Raw genomic sequence first — 18,286 nt, 5'->3', positions numbered from 1 at the left:
AATAGCAAGGAGAGATAAGAAAGCCTTCCTCAGTGATCAGCGCAAAGAAATAGAGGAAACCAATAAGATGGGAAAGACTAGAGATTTCTTCAAGAAAATTAGAGATACCAAGGGAATATTTCTTGTAAAGATGGGCTCAATAAAGGACAGAAATGGTAACATCACTACCTGCTTACTATTGTTTTCAATTGTTGATAAACTCCAAGGCAGATAGAAAGGCAGTCTTTCTTGTGACCCCAAGAGCTAGAATTCATTCAGTGGTTTGACATCATCATCTTTAAGACGTTTTTATTGAGTGACATGAAAGAGTACTAACAAATTACAAAACAAAAACAAGAACCTAAAGAAATTGAAGACAAATCATAGAGAAAAAGTTAAAAAGAATTATTATACTAGTTCAATAGCTTTTCCCTCCATAGAAGACTGTGATTGTGATTTTTATATTGCATACAAATTACATAATTATTTTTCACATCTTTTTCTTGGAGAAAAATTTCTCCAAGTTTAATTTAAAGCATAATTTCCTGGAATTCAACCACATAAACATGTTTGAAAACTAAGACCCTCTTTCATTTTTTACTTTGCCTCCATCATCAACTCTGTCCTGGGCATTTTCTTCTGACATGAGCTGCTTCTATAACCTTTTAATATAAAAAAAGTGACAGAAACAATGAGACACTTTTAATCATAGAACTCATACTTCTCATAAGAAGACATATTCTAGTTATCAGCCTCAACTACAAAGTCTTTAGAAAGAACAGGCTTCTAGCATAAAACTAAAGTATAGGAGTTATATGAGTTAATTATCATAGGTAATAATACACCATCCTACCTTCTCTATACCTCCAGCGAATGAATTACCTCTCTACATGTTAAGGATTCACATGGTAATATGCCTTAAATAGAGGATAGCAGTGTGTATTACCGCTGTTTGTTCCTTTGTGGAAGGATTTATTTAAATTTCACTTTATCTATGTGAGCCTGGAGAATTCTCTTTAGCTATTGTTAAAAGGGTTTTTATTGAGTGGTCCATTAATCTGACATTAAAAATGGCTACCAATAGCACCCACTTACTGCATGCAAAAACTCTGATCCAGGGCATATATAGCCATTATGATATCTCAGAAGATCTAGAAAAATTATTTCAGGAATGAGAATGAGAATGTTGGTGGTAATGACGGTGGTGGTAGTGCTAGAAATAGAAGTCTGATAGTGCAGTAGAGATGATGTTATTGGTGGTTGAAGTTACAGCAATGACAGTGGTGATGGTAGTGGTGAGAATGCTAATGGTCATTGCTGGTGGCCATGATAACATGGTGGTGCTAATGGTTGCAGTGACAATGGTAACCATGGTAATGGTGATAGTGGAAATTCTGGTGATGATTTTAGTGGCTGTTTTAGATGATGATAATAATAGTGATGCTGGTGGTATTCACAGTAAACGGTGGTGGTGGTGATAGAGCAATGGTATTTGTGGTTGTTTTAGTGGTAATAGTAATGGTAGCAGCAGTGATGGTAGTGGGCTTCCCTGGTGGCTCAGATGGTAAAGAATCTGCCTGCAATGTGGAGACCCGAGATCAATCCCTGGGTTGGGAAGATCCCCTGGAGAAGGGAATGGCTACCCACTCCACTATTCTTGCCTGGAGAATTCCATAGACAGAGGAGCTTGGCAGGCTGCAGTCCATGGGGTCACCAAGAGTTGGACAGGACTGAGCAACTTCCACTCACTCACTCACTCAGTGGTAGTATAGTACTTTTCCTGTTTAGTATTTTAGATACTCAGCACAGGACTAAGAAGGGTGACTTTTTAAAATCAAAATTCAGTATTTTAATTTATATTTAAATGTTAGCTATGTAGTAGCTAAATATGTTTATATATGAAGAAATTTATAGTATACATACTTTATTTTTAATGAAATATAGTTGCTGTACAATATTATCTTATAGGTATATAATATGGCGATTCACAATTTTTAAAGGTTATATTCTATTTATAGTTATTATAAAAATTGACTATACTCCCTGTGTTGTATGAGATATCCTTGAGGTTTATTTCATAACTAATATTTTGTACCTCTTACTCCCCTACTTTTGCATTGCCCCTCCCACCTTCCCTCTCCCCACTGGTAACCACTAGTTTGTTCTCTATATCTGTGAGTTTGTTTTAAGAGAGATAAACTTTTGAACAAGCTCCTGACAACTCTTCTCCATGAATATACAAGATAAAATGAGTAATAGATTAATGCTAGGAAAAAGTCTCCCCTTTATATTTAAGTAATATCACGCTCAGAAGTGTGCCTCAGATCCTTTAAAACCATTTCTTGCTGAATGCCATCTGGTATCTGCCCCTCACTCCCAACCCTCAAGCCACACATTTCACACTTTCATTCACCCCTTTCAATATTTACGCAGAGAACTCAAACCAAATGTCATTTCCTCTGAGAAACCTCCCCTGATACCAACCTCATCCTAGTTCCCAGGGCTTTCCACTCACCAAGTATTTATCATAGTTTTAAACTATTTACTTATCTATCTCTCCAGTAAATAAAAAAGACCCTTGAAGAAGGCAAAAACTATGCCTTTTCATCTCTGTATTCCCCACATCTAGCACAGTGTGTGAAATAAATTTTTGCTGAATACCTACATGAAAAAGAATGAATCTTTCCTATAAAATGGTAGATTTCTTAGAAGGAATGGAGTTATGTCTTTTTCATCTTAGTAATTTTTTGCTGACTATCTCCCAATGTTTTCTACAGTTGGCTCTTTGTGATAATGGAGGAAAAATAAATTTAAAAGATAATTTTAATATTCATTTGATCCAGAAAATAACACTGAGACAGGTAGAGACATTAGTTCACTAATACCCCTTCCATTCCTAAGACTCAGCAGTGCTATGAAACTAGCGAGGTATAATTATACCTGAGAAGTTATACTGACAGCCAACAATGTCTTACTTCAGTCACCCAAGATTTCAGAAACAAAGTACAGATTGTGCCCAGACCTTGTTATTCCCTTTCTAGTTCTCCTTCACAAAATCATATTACCTTATTGCTCATTTTTTTCTCTTCTAATGGGTCTTTTTCATATGTTGTATTAAGAACTGACTAGAACAATCCTCTTCCAGTAAGTCATAGAATTAATAGTAGTCACACTATTTATGTTTCAAGAACACTACCTCCTCCCCAGTTAAAGCAAAACGAGTCACCTTAGAAAATAAGACCTGCAAAGATGTAAACAGAATTGATTTGGTCCAGATGGTAATGCTTGGCAGTTGCCTAAACATTCACATGACCAGAGCTTTAGGACAAATCAATTCCATCACACCTTTGCTTGGAGATGGGCTGAAGACAAAAACATGGTCAATCCCCAGTGTCATTGTAGTTTCTTTGATGTAGAGTCTCCTTCATTAGGGACATAGTTCTGGCACCAGAGATCAAAACAACTGGTCTTTATTATCTTTTGCTTGTTCCCTCTAATGCTGCTTGTGCCAAGAAAAGGAGGTGAATGATTTCCAACTCGGGTTCGGCCCTCCTGAGAACTTTGTGGTTTCATGAGTCTGAAAGCAGTATAGTCATCCCCAAGACTACTTTGTCCTATAGTGTTCATAGGGTCCCCTGTTCCCAAAGCAGACCTCTAAAAGCCATTTCTTCCAGTTCAACCAGCAGCCAAAAGTCAGCCTTGATAAATACGATTTTAATAAGTGCTAGAAAATCAGGAAATTGCCGGCCCTTGGCTCTTGTGATTTTTATCATACCGAGTTCCCTACAGAGAGCTGAAGAAGAGCCAGTAATGTGTTGTCCTTTCTATCAGAGTCCTGCAATAAAAAAAAAAAAAGTTTGCGTTGAAGAGATATTTTCCTGTCAGGTACTACTGTATTTCAAATGTATTCACCTCTAGGAGAAAAAAGATGAAATTAATTTGAAAACAAAGAGAAGAGTCTGTAGCAACACTGGCAGAGGACAGAGTTTATAAGCCGACCCAAGAGTACTCCAAATCTACCATAAGGGAAACATCTGACAAAGAAAAATGTGTGCTGGCAACTTGTTTGATTGTAATTTCAATGAAAAATTGAAACCATACTTCCATGGGATTAAGCTTCCCTCATTCACCAGAAGGAGGTTCCTGTTAACAAATACAGACCATGTTAGCATCCCCCACACTTCTCCTTTCAGGCTGCTTGCCCTTAAGTATACATCTTGAGCTGGAGATGGAAGAAATTTCCTCAATGTGCTCAGAGGTGGTAGAGTTGGATTTTAATATGCTGAGGACTAAAGTGGCTGCAATGGTGGCAAAACACAGACATATGCCTTGCAGATGCAGTATTAATTAAGGGAATAAATAAGGCCAAAGTGGTTCCCTTCCAGAGAGATAATAAGACTCTCTTGATAGTATACAGAAGAGGCTCATAGTTTACCTATTACAGTGTAACAATACTGAATAGTAGAAGATTCTTTATTTTTCCCATGGGTATGTATTTTCATTGTTGTCATACACAGGAGAGTGGTATAAGGAAACTGGTCATGTTCACGATTTGCAAAAGAATAAATGTTTGGAAAGGGAAAACAATGCACCAGAACCCAAGGGTCCTTCACAGAATGTGTCTACAAAGAATATCAGAGCTGTTTACAGTATGTAAATATCTCAAGGAGTTAGTCAAATCAGTGAAAATTAATGTGTTTAAAGAGTAATGAACTCAAGAATGGTATGTGGAAAATAGAGCTGAGAGTTTAGCAAAGGCAAAGGCTGGAAGAAGAAATTATTTTGTCTGCATTTTTACTTACTTATTTTAAATAAGACTGCTGCTTGTCTTGCATTATGGTTCCTGCTTACCTCTTTCACAGTCCTCTGACCATCCACAGAAATACACAGATATTGACCTTCTGTGAGAAGGTGTTCCATGGGAAAAAAAAAAATCAATCCTTGGGACAGAGAAAGGATTCTTTACTCCAGTGAAGCTATTTCACTATACAAAGCATTGAATTATTTGGGAGTGTTTGTAAGAGAAATACACATCTGGTGGGAGGAAGCAGAATGCATCTGAAGGTTAATCCCTTATGAAAGGGTCTCAGCCAAAGAATCTTCTATAGAGTGTGTGATGAAATACACTTTCCCCAGGTAGCCCTAATTATGCAGAAAAATGTCCAGTGTTGCCCTACCATGTCTACATTTTGCATAAGTTCCCAAAGGCAGGACTTATGTCTTTTAAACATTGACTCTATTATCTGGCATATGATTGATGCTCAATTAGTAGAGTCAAATGAAATACCCTTTATAGAAACTCTGCTTTTATACATTTCAAGATAAAGTATGTTAAATCAGAAGCCAAGAATTTTTTCATTACAAAAATCAACAAGAGCTGCTATAACCAAAGAAAAAGCAGTTAGGTTTTCAGATATGATTAACTCCAGTCCCACCAATATTAGCCCAAGCCTGATTTGTTTTATATATTTTGTGATGTGTATGTGATAAGTTGTGTCCAACTCTTTGTGACCCCATGGACTGTAGCCTGCCAGGCTCCTCTGTCCATGGGATTTCCCAGGCAAGAATACTGGAGTAGGTTGCCATTTCCTATTCCAGGCAATCTTCCCAACCTAGGATCAAACCCACCTCTCTTGTATCTCTTGCATTGGCAGGTAGATTCTTTTACCACTGTGCCACCTGGGAAGCCCCTATACACTTCTCCCATTACTTTAATGGTCAGCCTAAAACTTGAAATTATCCTAAGGCTAAATTGCTATGAGTGTGCACTCTGGGAGGAATCACTCCAATAATTCCAACACCTTTCTGCCTGCAAAGCAAGAAATGACGTACTACTTACTTCAGAATGTACACAGGTAAAAGTCTACTGGGGCACTGAAGATACTATACATTTCTGACTATATGTGTGGATCTCAACAAACTGTGGAAAACTCCTAAAGAGATGGAAGTACCAGACCACCTAACCTGTTTTCTGAGAAACCTGTATGCAGGTCAAGAAGCAACAGTTAGAACCAAACATGGAACAATAGATTGGTTCAAAATTGGGAAAGGAGTACAACAGGCTGTATAGTATGTTGTCACTCTGCTTATTTAACTTATATTCAGAGTATATCATGTGAAATGCCAGGCTGGATGAATTGAAAGCTGGAATCAAAATTGCTGGGAGGAATAACAACCTCAGATATGCAAATGATACCACTTTAATGGCAGAAAGTGAAGAGCCTCTTGATAAGGGTGAAGGAGGAGAATGAAAAAGCTGGTTTAAAACTCAACATAAAAAATAAAACTAAGATCATGGCATCAGGTCCCATCACTTCATGGCAAATTGAAGGGAGAAAAGTGGAAACAGTGACAGATTTGGGGCTCCAAAATCACTAAGGACAGTGACTGCAGTCATGAAATTAAAAGACGCTTGCTCCTTGGAAGGAAAGTTATGACAAACCTAGACAGCATATTAAAAATCAGAGATCACTTTGCTGACAAAAGTTCATATATTCAAAGCTATGGTTTTTCCAGTAGTTATGTATGGATGTGAGAGTTGGACCATAAAGAAGGCTGAGTGCCAAAGAATTGATGCTTTCAAACTGTAGTGCAGAGAAGACTCTTGAGAGTCTCTTGGACTGCAAGAATATCAATCAGTCCTAAAGGAAATCAACCCTGAATATTCATTGGAAGGACTGATGCTGAAGCTGAAGCTACAATATTTCGGCCACCCAATGTGAAGAGCCAACTCATTGGAAAAGACCTTGATGCTGGGAAAGATTAAAGGCAAAAGGAGAAGAATGTGGCAGAGGATGAGATGGTTAGATAGTATCACTGACTCAACGGACATTTATTTGAGCACACTCCAGGAGATAATGTAGGATAGGGAAACCTGGTATGCTGCAGTCCACGAGGTTGCAAAGAGTTGGCTACAACTTACTGACTGAACACCACCACCACCACCAGATTTTGTTTAGAAACTCTTCTTTAAAGAGGAAAGAATTGTTCTTCCACGTCCTGGGTCCTAGAAGGCAGGCCACATGTCTTGGTAGGAGGAAGTTTATATTATAAATGGCCTGAGGGAAAATCTCTTTACTCTGTGAATAGCTATTACAGCTCTACCAGATTATGATGTTGCTTGCAGGAAAAAGGATGAATGAAAACTCTGTTGTCCTGGATAGTATAAACAGAGAGAAGAGTTGTTTTCCAAAGTTCTGTCTTTCCAATGTACCAAAAGGCAAACTGAAGAAATGAAAATCACCAGAAACACAGGATACACAATCACAAAGATCACAAAATGCGGGCCCTGGATCGGCAGCATTAGCATCAACAGGGTGTGTGTGTGCTCAGTCACTCAATCATGTCAGACTCTTTGCAAACTCATGGATGCCCACCAGTTTCCTCTATCCATGGAATTTTTCAGGCAAGAATACTGGAGCGGGTTGCCATTTCCTCCTCCAGGGAATCTTCCTCACTCAGAGGTTGAACCCACATCTCTTGTGTCTCCTGCATTGACAAGCAGATTCTTTACCACTGTGCCACCTGGAAAGCCCAGGGAACCAGCTCCAAATGCAAATACTTGGGACTCTTTGAGACCTACTGATTGGAAACTCTAGAGGTGTAGCCAAGCAACCTTTGTTTTATCAAGTCCTCTAGGTTATTCTTTTTTTTTTTTTTTTATAAATTTATTTATTTTAGTTGGGGGCTAATTACTTTACAATATTGTAATAGTTTTTGCCATACATTGACATGAATCAGCCATGGGTTTACATGTGTTCCCCTTCCTGGACCCCCCACCCACCTCCCTCCCCATCCCATCCCTATGGGTCATCTCATTGCCCCGGCCCTGAGCCCTTGTCTCATGCATCGAACATGGAATGGTGTTCTGTTTCACATATGATAATATACATGTTTCAATGCTATTCTCCCAGAACGTCCCACCCTCACCTTCTCCCTCAGAGTCCATAAAATTGTTCCATGCATCTGTGTCTCTTATTCTGACTCGCATATAGGGTTATCGTTACCATCTTTCAAATTCCATATATATGCATTAGTATACTGTATTGTTGTTTTTCTTTCTGGCTTACTTCACTCTGTATAATGGGCTCCAGTTTCATCCATCTCAGTAGAACCGATTCAAATGTATTTTTTTTAATGGCTGAGTAATATTCCATTGTGTATATGTACCACAGCTTCCTTATCCATTCGTCTGCTGATGGACATCTAGGTTGCTTCCATGTCCTGGCTATTGTAAACAGTGCTGCGATGAACATTGGGGTACACGTGTCTCTTTCAATTCTGGTTTCCTCGGTGTATATGCCCAGCAGTGGGATTGCTGGGTCATATGGCAGTTCTATTCCCAGTTTTTTAAGGAATCTCCACACTGTTCTCCATAGTGGCTGTACTAGTTTGCATTCCCACCAACAGTGTAAGAGGGTTCCCTTTTCTCCACACCCTCTCCAGCATTTATTGCTTTTAGACTTTTGGATAGCAGCCATTCTAGGTTATTCTTAAACTTGCTGAAATTTGAAAACTACTGTGGACTAAGGACAAGGGCGGGGGTGGGCGGGTAACTAGAAACAAAAGCACTTGTTAGATGGCAAAGATTTGAGAAAACACCAATAGCTAAAAGATAGCACAGTGTAGATGATAGCTGTAGACAGTGGACTACTACAATATTTTAACACTGTAATTCTTAAGTATGCATTGTACTTGATCTGTGAAACAGTGATCTCATCGCATTCAGTACTTTCTGAACTTCTGCCTTAATATTGAATAAGGTCTAAAGTTGTGGAGGTAAGGAGAAACATGACATTTTTCCTATTAAAGGATCATATATAAATAGATGTCAAGTATTCAAAATAAAATAAAAATCAAATAATCTGAAAGTCAGCGTGAAGAAAATTCAATAAAGATTTTCGTTCTTAACAGATTCTAGTTTAGTAATCAATAATTTTTCTCCACAGGTGAATAGCTCCAAATTGTAACAAAGAATTTTAGTTGAGTAGGCTTGTTAAGCAATAGAATGGTTGACACAAATAAGGTGCATAATCTTCTTTTTTGTTTTGTTTTGAGATCTTAAATGAATTCTTATCTCCTGGGATGGTTTATGAGCAATCCAATTGAATGACACATTATTTTCATATTTATCTTTTGATCTCAGTTTATGATTTAATAAATACAATTTTCATAAAAATATATATTTCCAAGCCCTATATAATTTGACAAACAGATCTTTTCCTTCTGAAGAGAACTCAGGAAGCATTAGATGGGTGCTTAGAGATCAAGCATTTAAGAAACAATATGCTGGACTATATAATTTTAAATAGTTTTAATATCTTGACTGCATGAGAAGATTAAAGTCTTACCCTGTTTCTTCCTAGCTGTTTATCTTGAGACAAGTCTCTTGATCTTTCTGAAACATATTCCTTATATTTAATATGTGTGTAATCATACCTGTCTCAAAGGTTATAAACTTAGATGGAATAATGTATTATAAAGTCTTGGTGAAGTTTACTTTGTTTGGTATATGAACAAAAGATATGGCTTTTAAAATATGGAATATTCATATGCTTTAATATGCATCCTTTTAGAATCACTTAACATAATACTCTCTGAAGTATTTATCACCAAGAGATACAATATTTTGTGAGGAATCTTTAATTTTTATCAGTAAATTAAAATTTTCACTCTCTAATATAGTGACACTCAGTTTCTTCTGAAACTTTATTTTTTACATATTAAGTTTATTGGATTGAAATTGTCATTCTTAAGACTAGCCAAAATGACGCTGATAAGCATTATCTTGGCTTGTGCTAACACAGGGAGCAATTGTAAAGGGAATCCTTGGTTTTCCTTATTCACTTTGCAATTTATTGCCCAAAATAGTGATGCTCAAAGAGCTGTTTTGTAATATCTCTGTCCTTCAAATATGTCAAAAGGCCATATGATGTAGCCTCTGGGAAAAATAAGACATTTGGGGAGCTGTAAACAGAACAGCAGCTTAAATGCTCAGGTGACCTGAACTACAGACAGATCACACAAGGATTTGCCAAACAAGAATGAAGTTCTTATGACACAACACAGCTGAGAAATGAGTTGATCTGATGAACTTTTACATGATTCATAGTCAGAATATAATGAAACACAAGGAGACCTGAGAGATTCATTGAGATCCTATTAAACCTTTATCACTCTTTAGTCTCCAGAGAATCTAGTTATTCAAAAAATGTGACATATAATCTGGTTCATTCAACCTTTCAATGCTATTTCCACTTCCAGGAGGAATACTGCCCCTTGGCTCATTTTGCTCGTGGCAATATTTGATGAAATATTCTATTTGAGAGTGATGTGTGGGGGTGGGGAACTAATTCTCCTCAAATAACCTACCACTTCTATGAAATCCTGGCTTTGTAGTCTATGTCGTTGAATTTTACAGAGCAGGATTTTTTTTTTCTTTTTACATTGGGAGAAAATCCAAAATAAAAAGACTTGGGAAATAGGACTCACTTCACTCTGCAGATTCAACAAAGAAGCTTCATATGTGCTGAGAGTGTACTTTCTTAAGTAGTTACATATGGTTTGCATCTGTTCATCTCTTGAGCACCTTATATCTTTAGCATTTCTTTGTTTAGTGAAATTTCCATTAGCTTTAATCATATAATAAAAAATCTTTGCAAAATGGCACCCTTTTGAGTTGTGAGCCTTGTATCCTTTGCTAAGGTAAATCATTTTGTGGCTGTTTCAAATAATAGAAATCTCCTGAGAAAAGTGCTAATAATTTGAATCCATTCATTTCATTCAACAGATATTTATTGAATGCGTATTAAGCTAAACGCTGGATATTTCTTCTCAGTTTTTCCTCTAATTCTCACCATTTATTAAACATGCACTCTATACACTGATATTCCTTTGACTATTAATTGGAAATTTTCAAGAAGACCATCAATTTCTATTTAAAATAACACTATTTATTTATTACCCTATATGCAAATAAATTGGGATGAAGACTATGAATCCCAGGTTCTAGTCTGCACAGTCTTAAACAAGTCCCTTGATCTCTGTGGTCTTGGGTGTTCTCCTGAGTGAGTTAGAAAATCACTAAGGTCCTTCTCATTCTAGGACTTGTGGGTTCTCCATGGAATAGTGCACTATCAAAATGTGATCTGAGGGACTTCTTTGGTGGTCCAGTGGTTGAGAACTTGTCTGCCAATGCAGAGGACATGGGTTCAATACCTGGTCTGGGAGGATCCCACATGTCACTGGACAACTAAGCCCAAGCACTGCAGCTGCGAGCCCACGTGTCACAACTACTCAAGCCCACACACCTAGAGCCCGTGCTCCACAACAAGAGAAGCCATTGCAATGAGAAGCCTTCACACCATAACTAGAGTAGCCCCTGCTCGTCCATCGCAACTAGAAAAAAACCTGTGCAGTAATGAAGACCCAGCACAGCTAAAAATAAATAAAATTTTTTTTAAAAGTCCTGGTGATGGATGTGTCCAAAAAAAATAAAAATTATAATCTGAAATTTCTGTCTCCAATGGCAATATGCTCCTGACAATTCCTACATAATATTCTGTCTTCAGCATTCACTGACTGAGAGGAGGCACAGATCACTTGGGGTGAACACTATAGTCATCGACTCAGAATTACTTTTATCAAACACAATGATAACTACTTCCTCCACATTCAATGTCAAACTCAATCTCTAAACTAAAGGTTAACTGCTCTATGGTCTAACTGTCAGCTGCACACAGTCTGTCTGGTCGAACCTCTGATGACTGGCTCTGGCTGTCAGGCGAGAAGCTGGTTAGAAAATATTTGGATCCTGGACACTGACTCTGGGGCTTTCTGAACCAGAGGGAGGTATCAAATATTATGTGGATCAGGCACTAAGGCCCTTCCCAACATAGTCAGTTTCCGCCGTAATTGCAATGCTATAAACTGGATAGTTGCTGCCTCAGTGTGATGTGTCTCAGTCTAGAATGGTCTGAATGGTCCAGTGGGAGCACACTTTTAAGGCCCTCCCAAACATAGAGCTCACAGCAGCCTCCAACCCCACCCAGGCTGCACACAGCTGCTTGCAGCCTGCCTAACTTGTGCTGAACATTCCCTGACATATTTAAGTCAGCTGCCCTTGTATTTGAGGGGCCAGAGGGAAAAAGAGAAGAGGACAGAAAGTGAGAGAGAAGGAAACAGGGGTCTTCATGTCCTATATCCTCAAGGAGTTGGCATCTGAATAAGTTTGAAAATTCTTTCATTGTACCGAGTCACTGTGTTTCTCCAGATAAGAGAGATGAACCTCAACATGTTTAACAACGTCTGAAGCATTTCTGAAATTAGGTCTGTTAATTTGATTAAATACCCAGAGAGCAGATTAATCAGTCTTATTTCTGCCTTTCACAACTCCTTCACAAGCCCTACATCCCAGGGCCCTTTTTCATTCCTCAGCCTCCACCTCCACAAGCCCTCATCTCTCATTTCCCTTCTAACTCATAGTGTACATGTCTCTCTCTGAGTCTCTCAATGGTTCCCTGCATGTGTCTGTGTGTGTCACTTTCTGTCTGTCTTTCTCTGTCTGTTTCTGACTTTACTTCAACCTCTCTTGGGAGAAGGCAGTGGCACCCCACTCCAGTACTCTTGCCTGGAAAATCCCATGGATGGAGGAGCCTGGTAGGCTACAGTCCATGGGGTGGCTAAGAGTCCGGCACGACTGAGCGTCCTTGCTTTCACTTTTCCCTTTCATGTACTGGAGAAGGAAATGGCAACCCACTCCAGTGTTCTTGCCTGGAGAATCCCAGGGACGGGGGAGCCTGAAGGGCTGCCGTCTATGGGGTTGCACAGAGTCGGACACGACTGAAGCAACTTAGCAGCAGCAGCAGCAATCTCTCTTGGCCTATGACTATGTGAGTTTCTCTTTCTGAGTTTCTCTTTCTCCTTCCTTGCCTCTTCCCCAAATCGCTCCTGATCAAGTAGAAAATAAAACAAATATAATGTTTCTAAATACACATTTGCCACTGATATAACTGCCAATTCTTCTCTTAGAAGTTAGTGTCAATATAAATGTGTATTGAAAAAGAAAATATAGACTTGCTCTCTTCTAGGTATTTCCCATAAAAAAGGGGTTGGGGAAGACCTGGAAATTCTCTTCTCAGGCTTGAGAATGAGGAGTCAGCAGGGCTCAGATGATGGCTACCAAGGATCCCAAATTAGGCCTCAGCACCTGGACCCCCTAGTGGTGACACTCAGCCCTGGGGGTGATGGTATGTAGTATAGCTGCAGCCCATTCACTTCGTGGGGCCCTTGCTGTATCCAGGGGCTGGTGCTCATCTCTGCTCTGGAATCCTTCCAGTAAGTGTTTTTTTTTAGGTAGCAAAACAGATTTGTAGAGCACAGGCTTTTCTTCCCTTTTCTTTATATATGAAATGGAGATGACACTAATCTGCCTTATGAGAGTTTTAAGGTACTTGGGACAATGAAATGATGTGTAGTGTACGGGGAATTGCTTTTTGTTTGGTTTGGTTTTCTGGTGTATTAATTCTGAAGAGCAGTGGTTCTCAACTGAGGCAGTTTTGACTCCCAGGGGACATTTGGCAATGTCTGGAGACAATTTTGGCTGTCACAACATCAGGGATATTACCAGAATTGACTGAGTAGAAGCCAAGGATGCTGCTAAATGTCCTGCAGTGCACAGGGCATTTCACCACATCAAAGAATCATCCAGTCCAAAATAATGCCAATAGTGCAGAGGCTGAGAAACCCTGATTTAGAATGATAAACTTTTTAGAATGGTTTTATTTCTCTTATTATTGTATCATCATTTTATTTCCATTATTTTATTATTTTTAACATGCCTTTCCTATAAATGTATTTTACACATTTTATCACCCTGGCACATCTATGATGGTACTCCATGCCTTAAGCTAAGGGAAGTTGGCCACCTTCTGCTCTTTGGCCATCCAGCTCCTAATATCTGTTCCTTCGGTGAACCCCTGGGCAATAAATATAACATGTTATATTAAGTTATGGGCTTTCCTGGTGGCTCAGTGGTAAAGAATTTCCCTGCCAGTGCAGAAAATGCGAGTTTGATCCCTGGGTTGGGAAAATCTCTGGAGGAGGGCATGGCAACCTACTCCAGTGTTCTTGCCTGGGAAATCCCACGGATAGAAGAGCCTGGTGGGCTACAGTCCATGGAGTTGCAAAGAGTTGGACATGACTTAGTGACTAAATAACAAAAGCAACAAAATATTTAGTTATACAAAGATTCACAAGTCCAAATGACAAATATAGTAATTACAAGTCCAGTGACAACATGGCTCAATTTATTCACTCAACCATTTGAAAAATGATCATTAATTTGGGTGAGGCATTGTGATAAGTGCTGGGAAACAGATTTAAAATAAACCCAGATATGATCTCTACCACCAATTCACAGTTAAATTTTAATAAAAGTAAAAAAATAAAAAATCACAATTAAATTCGTAACTACGAACTAGAGTAAAGCAATAAGTATGGATTCTAGAATGCAAACAACTGAAGGGATTTTATTTTAAAGGTGAGAAACGGTTGAGAAGCATCAAGGAAGGTTTCTCTGATTGACAGCTGAGCTATGACCTGAGTAAGGGTAGGAGTTAGCCAGGCTAGAAACCTTTCCAGAAAAGAAAACAGCACGTGGCAAGACTTTAAGGTCAGAAAAGCTGAGTCACTTAAACAGTTGAGATTTCAAATATATTTGTCTCCTTGTCTTGAATCATCCAATTTCTTTGTGAAAACTGGTAACTGCATAAGGCTGCATTTCTAACTGCTTATAGTCTCATAAAATGATAAAGCTTTTTTGAGGGGAAAATATATTCATATAATCAGTTCAGTTCAGTCGCTCAGTCGTGTCCGACTCTTTGTGACCCCATGAATCGCAGCACGCCAGGCCTCCCTGTCCATCACCAACTCCCGGAGTCTACCCAAACCCATGTCCATCGAGTCGGTGATGCCATCCAACCATCTCATCTTCTGTCGTCCCCTTCTCCTCCTGCCCCCAATCTTTCCCAGCATTAGGGTCTTTTCCAATGAGTCAGCTCTTCGCATGAGGTGGCCAAAGTATTGGAGTTTCAGCTTCAACATCAGTCCTTCCAATGAACACCTAGGACTGATCTCCTTTAGGATGGACTGGTTGGATCTCCTTGTAGTACAAGAGACTCTCAAGAGTCTTCTCCAACACCACAGTTCAAAAGCATCAATTCTGCAGTGCTCAGCTTTCTTCACTGTCCAACTCTCACATCCATACATGACCACTGGAAAAACCATAGCCTTGACTAGACGGACCTTTGCTGGCAAAGTAATGTCTCTGCTTTTAAATATGCTATCTAGGTTGGTCATAACCTTCCTTCCAAGGAGTAAGTGTCTTTTAATTTCATGGCTGCAATCACCATCAGCAGTGATTTTGGAGCCCAAAAAAATAAAGTCTGACACTGTTTCCACTGTTTCCCCATCTATTTCCCATGAAGTGATGGGACCAGATGCCATGATCTTAGTTTTCTGAACGTTGAGCTTCAAGGCAAGTTTATTAACAAATGTGATATGATCATGAATAATAAGTCCCAAATAAGGAAAGTTAAAGTCTATAAATATTGTATATCTGTAAGAGATGCTTAACTCCTTAATTTAACAATTGAAAACAAAGAAACTGGGTGGCCTCCATGAACATCACACCTCAAATTATCTGTAGGGCTAGGACTAGACCCAGGATCTCCTGACTCCTGACTCTTGTCCTTATTTGGGATGTAGCACCCAAATATTGTAGTAGCATCATGAAATGCCACAGTTTTTCTATAAAATATCCCATGTTTCCAAAATCAAAGACAAGCATTATTATATATTGACAACCAGCCTAACATACCGTGGAAATTTTTTGGTCATTTCATTCAAAGATTAATAAATTAAGCAGATCTTCTTCAAATAAAATGATCAAAATATAGCAGATCAACAAAACTGAATCATACTTTTTAATAGACGAAATAATGTAGAGAAGAAAATATATTAAAAAATTTTTCTTGTGTATGCTGGATAAATTTTGGCTGAACTTTCAGATTCACTCTTTACCTTTCTTAAACTTGCTTATGCACAGGCTTGATGGGGGTGAAGGGTAGAGGTAGTGGCAGAGGCTTGATCTATATACACTGTATCAACACTGTATCTGGCTTTTGGTTAGGTTTGACCGGTTGGGTAGCATGGGCAGGAAGGAGGGAGGGAAGAGATTAGGATATTGATTAGCTCAGGCTGCCTCCATGCAGGGTGTCCATGGGATGGCTGCACCCCTTGATCACAGTCTCCTGTCAGGCTTCCAACTCAAGAATTTTCTTTCTCTCCCTCTCCCCCTCTTTTCCCACTCTTTTTCTCTCTCTCTGTTCCAATAACCACATCCCCCCTTCAGGTGTAGAGGCGATGGTAACAAAGCCCTATTTACTCACTAATGCCAGACTACCATATCATCCTTTTGGTTTACTTACACTCTTCCCACACCTTTGGAATAGTCATCTTTAAAACAGTCTCCTCAAATTAACTTAAATGTCCATCAGTTAGCTATGTTTCCTCAATCTGCCATTCCCAATACTGAACAGGAAGAAGGTACTGCCTATCATTAAACAACCTCCCTGTTAGCTTGTCACACATACATGAAAGTTGCAGAGTACAGTGGAGTTCTTTATTTCATATTTGAGTTGTATCTTTCAACCCCCAGAGATCTCACAATGAGATGAGGCTTCAGTGTTGCCTTCTTTATTCATTTTGTGTGTGTTCAGTCATGTCCGACTCTTTGCCACCCCATGGACTGAGGCCCACCAGAATCTTTGCAACCCACAGATTGAACCTGCCTCTCCTGCATTGGCAGGCAGATCCTTTACCTCTTGAGCCACCTGGGAAGCCCTCTTTATTCATAACCCATTCCTCAATGAGCCTGGATCTTTGACTAATGCTTTTGAAGCCTCTACAGTGACTATTTCTCTTGGAACCATTTGAGGCCAAACCCCTCCCTTTCAGACCCTGTTGTAGGTTGAAATGTATCCCCTCAAAAGATATTGAAGTCTTAAACCCCAGTACCTGTGAATGTGACATTTTATGGAAATAGAATCTCTGCAGACAAGTCAAAATGAGTTCATATTCAGTTAAAGTGGATTCTGATCCAGCATGACTGTTACCCTTATTAAAAAAAAAAAAAAAAGATGAGAGAGACAGACACAGGGAAAATACCATGTGACAATGCAAGCAGAGAATGGGTGATATGTCTACAAGCCAAGGAGCACCAGGGATTGCCAGCCGCACTAGAAGCTAAGAACCCGCATGGAAAAACTTCTCTGCTACACCCTTCAGAAAGAGCATAACCTTGATAACATCTTAATTTCAGACTTCCGGCCTCCTGAATTGAGACAGTAAATTTCTGTTGTTTTAAGCTGTCCACATTTGAAGCACTTTGTTACAGTAGCCCTAAGAAACTAACGTAGACCCTTTTCCTCCTTTTTTCCCTTTTGCAAGTCTCTTCCATCCTTTTACCCTTTTCTTCCCAGGCCCTACCCCTGAACTCTCACCTCACCTCTTCAGTCCTTTCCATGAGTAGCCATGTTAAGGACTCTCCAATTTCCTTCTGCATGAACTTAGGGCACTTAGATCCAATGTGTGGGCAGCCACAAAATAATCACACTTCAATATGACCAGATAGGCCTCTCAAATGTTTCCATTTCCAGAGGAAAATGTGTAGAAGTGGCGATGGTGAAAAAAATGTTAAAAGGCAACACACTAATTTTGTTAGACTTGCATCTAACCTAGTGTGTCTCATCCAGGGGTGATTTTCTCTCACCCCAGGAGGCAGTGTGTGGAGACAATCATAGGAGGCTGCTACTGGTATCTAGTGGGTAAAAACCAGGGATGGTGCTAAACATCTACATGGCACAGGACAGCTCCCTACCACAAAGGATTATCCAGCCCAAAAAGTCCACACTGCCAAGGTTGAGAAATCCTGCCCCAGCGCATGCCTTAAATATGTTCACTTCCATCTTGTCTATTGAAAGAGAAAAATGTGTTTGACTAAGTAGCAATGAGAAATAATTCACCAAGCAGCATGAAAATAGCTCTTCCATTCTGTTCTATTTCATTGTGATGAAGTTCTTTCAGAATCACTCTACTATATATAAAATAGATAACTAATAAGAACCTATTGCATAGCATAGGGAACTCTACTCAATATTCTGTAATGATCTATATGGGGAAAGAGTGAAGCTAAGACAGGGGAAAAGAGTTTAAAAAAAGAGTAGGTATATGCATCTGTATAACTGAT

The 18,286-nt window shown here is 39.1% G+C and overlaps 1 protein-coding gene across 2 annotated transcripts in view; it reads right to left on the bottom strand.

Moving 5' to 3' along the window:
- Window positions 1-274: 274 nt before the first annotated feature.
- The window catches only part of AIMP1 (aminoacyl tRNA synthetase complex interacting multifunctional protein 1), a 107,940-nt gene continuing 89,928 nt past the window's right edge, over window positions 275-18,286 (bottom strand). Inside the window, exon 8 of one of the 2 annotated variants that reach the window (XM_081484536.1) lies at window positions 275-3,814. In XM_081484536.1, the coding sequence (XP_081340662.1) occupies window positions 3,749-3,814 (66 nt within the window). In that variant the 3' untranslated portion in view covers window positions 275-3,748. The remainder of the gene's footprint in view (window positions 3,815-18,286) is intronic. The other variant, XR_014051901.1, reaches the window with a different exon arrangement.

This window comes from Giraffa tippelskirchi, chromosome 1 (assembly GCF_054371585.1).
Source record: "Giraffa tippelskirchi isolate mGirTip1 chromosome 1, T2T-mGirTip1v1.2.pri, whole genome shotgun sequence".
NCBI classification, from domain to species: domain Eukaryota; kingdom Metazoa; phylum Chordata; class Mammalia; order Artiodactyla; family Giraffidae; genus Giraffa; species Giraffa tippelskirchi.
The sequence above is the reverse complement of the archived record's forward strand: the minus strand, read 5'-3'. Positions and strand labels throughout refer to the sequence as shown.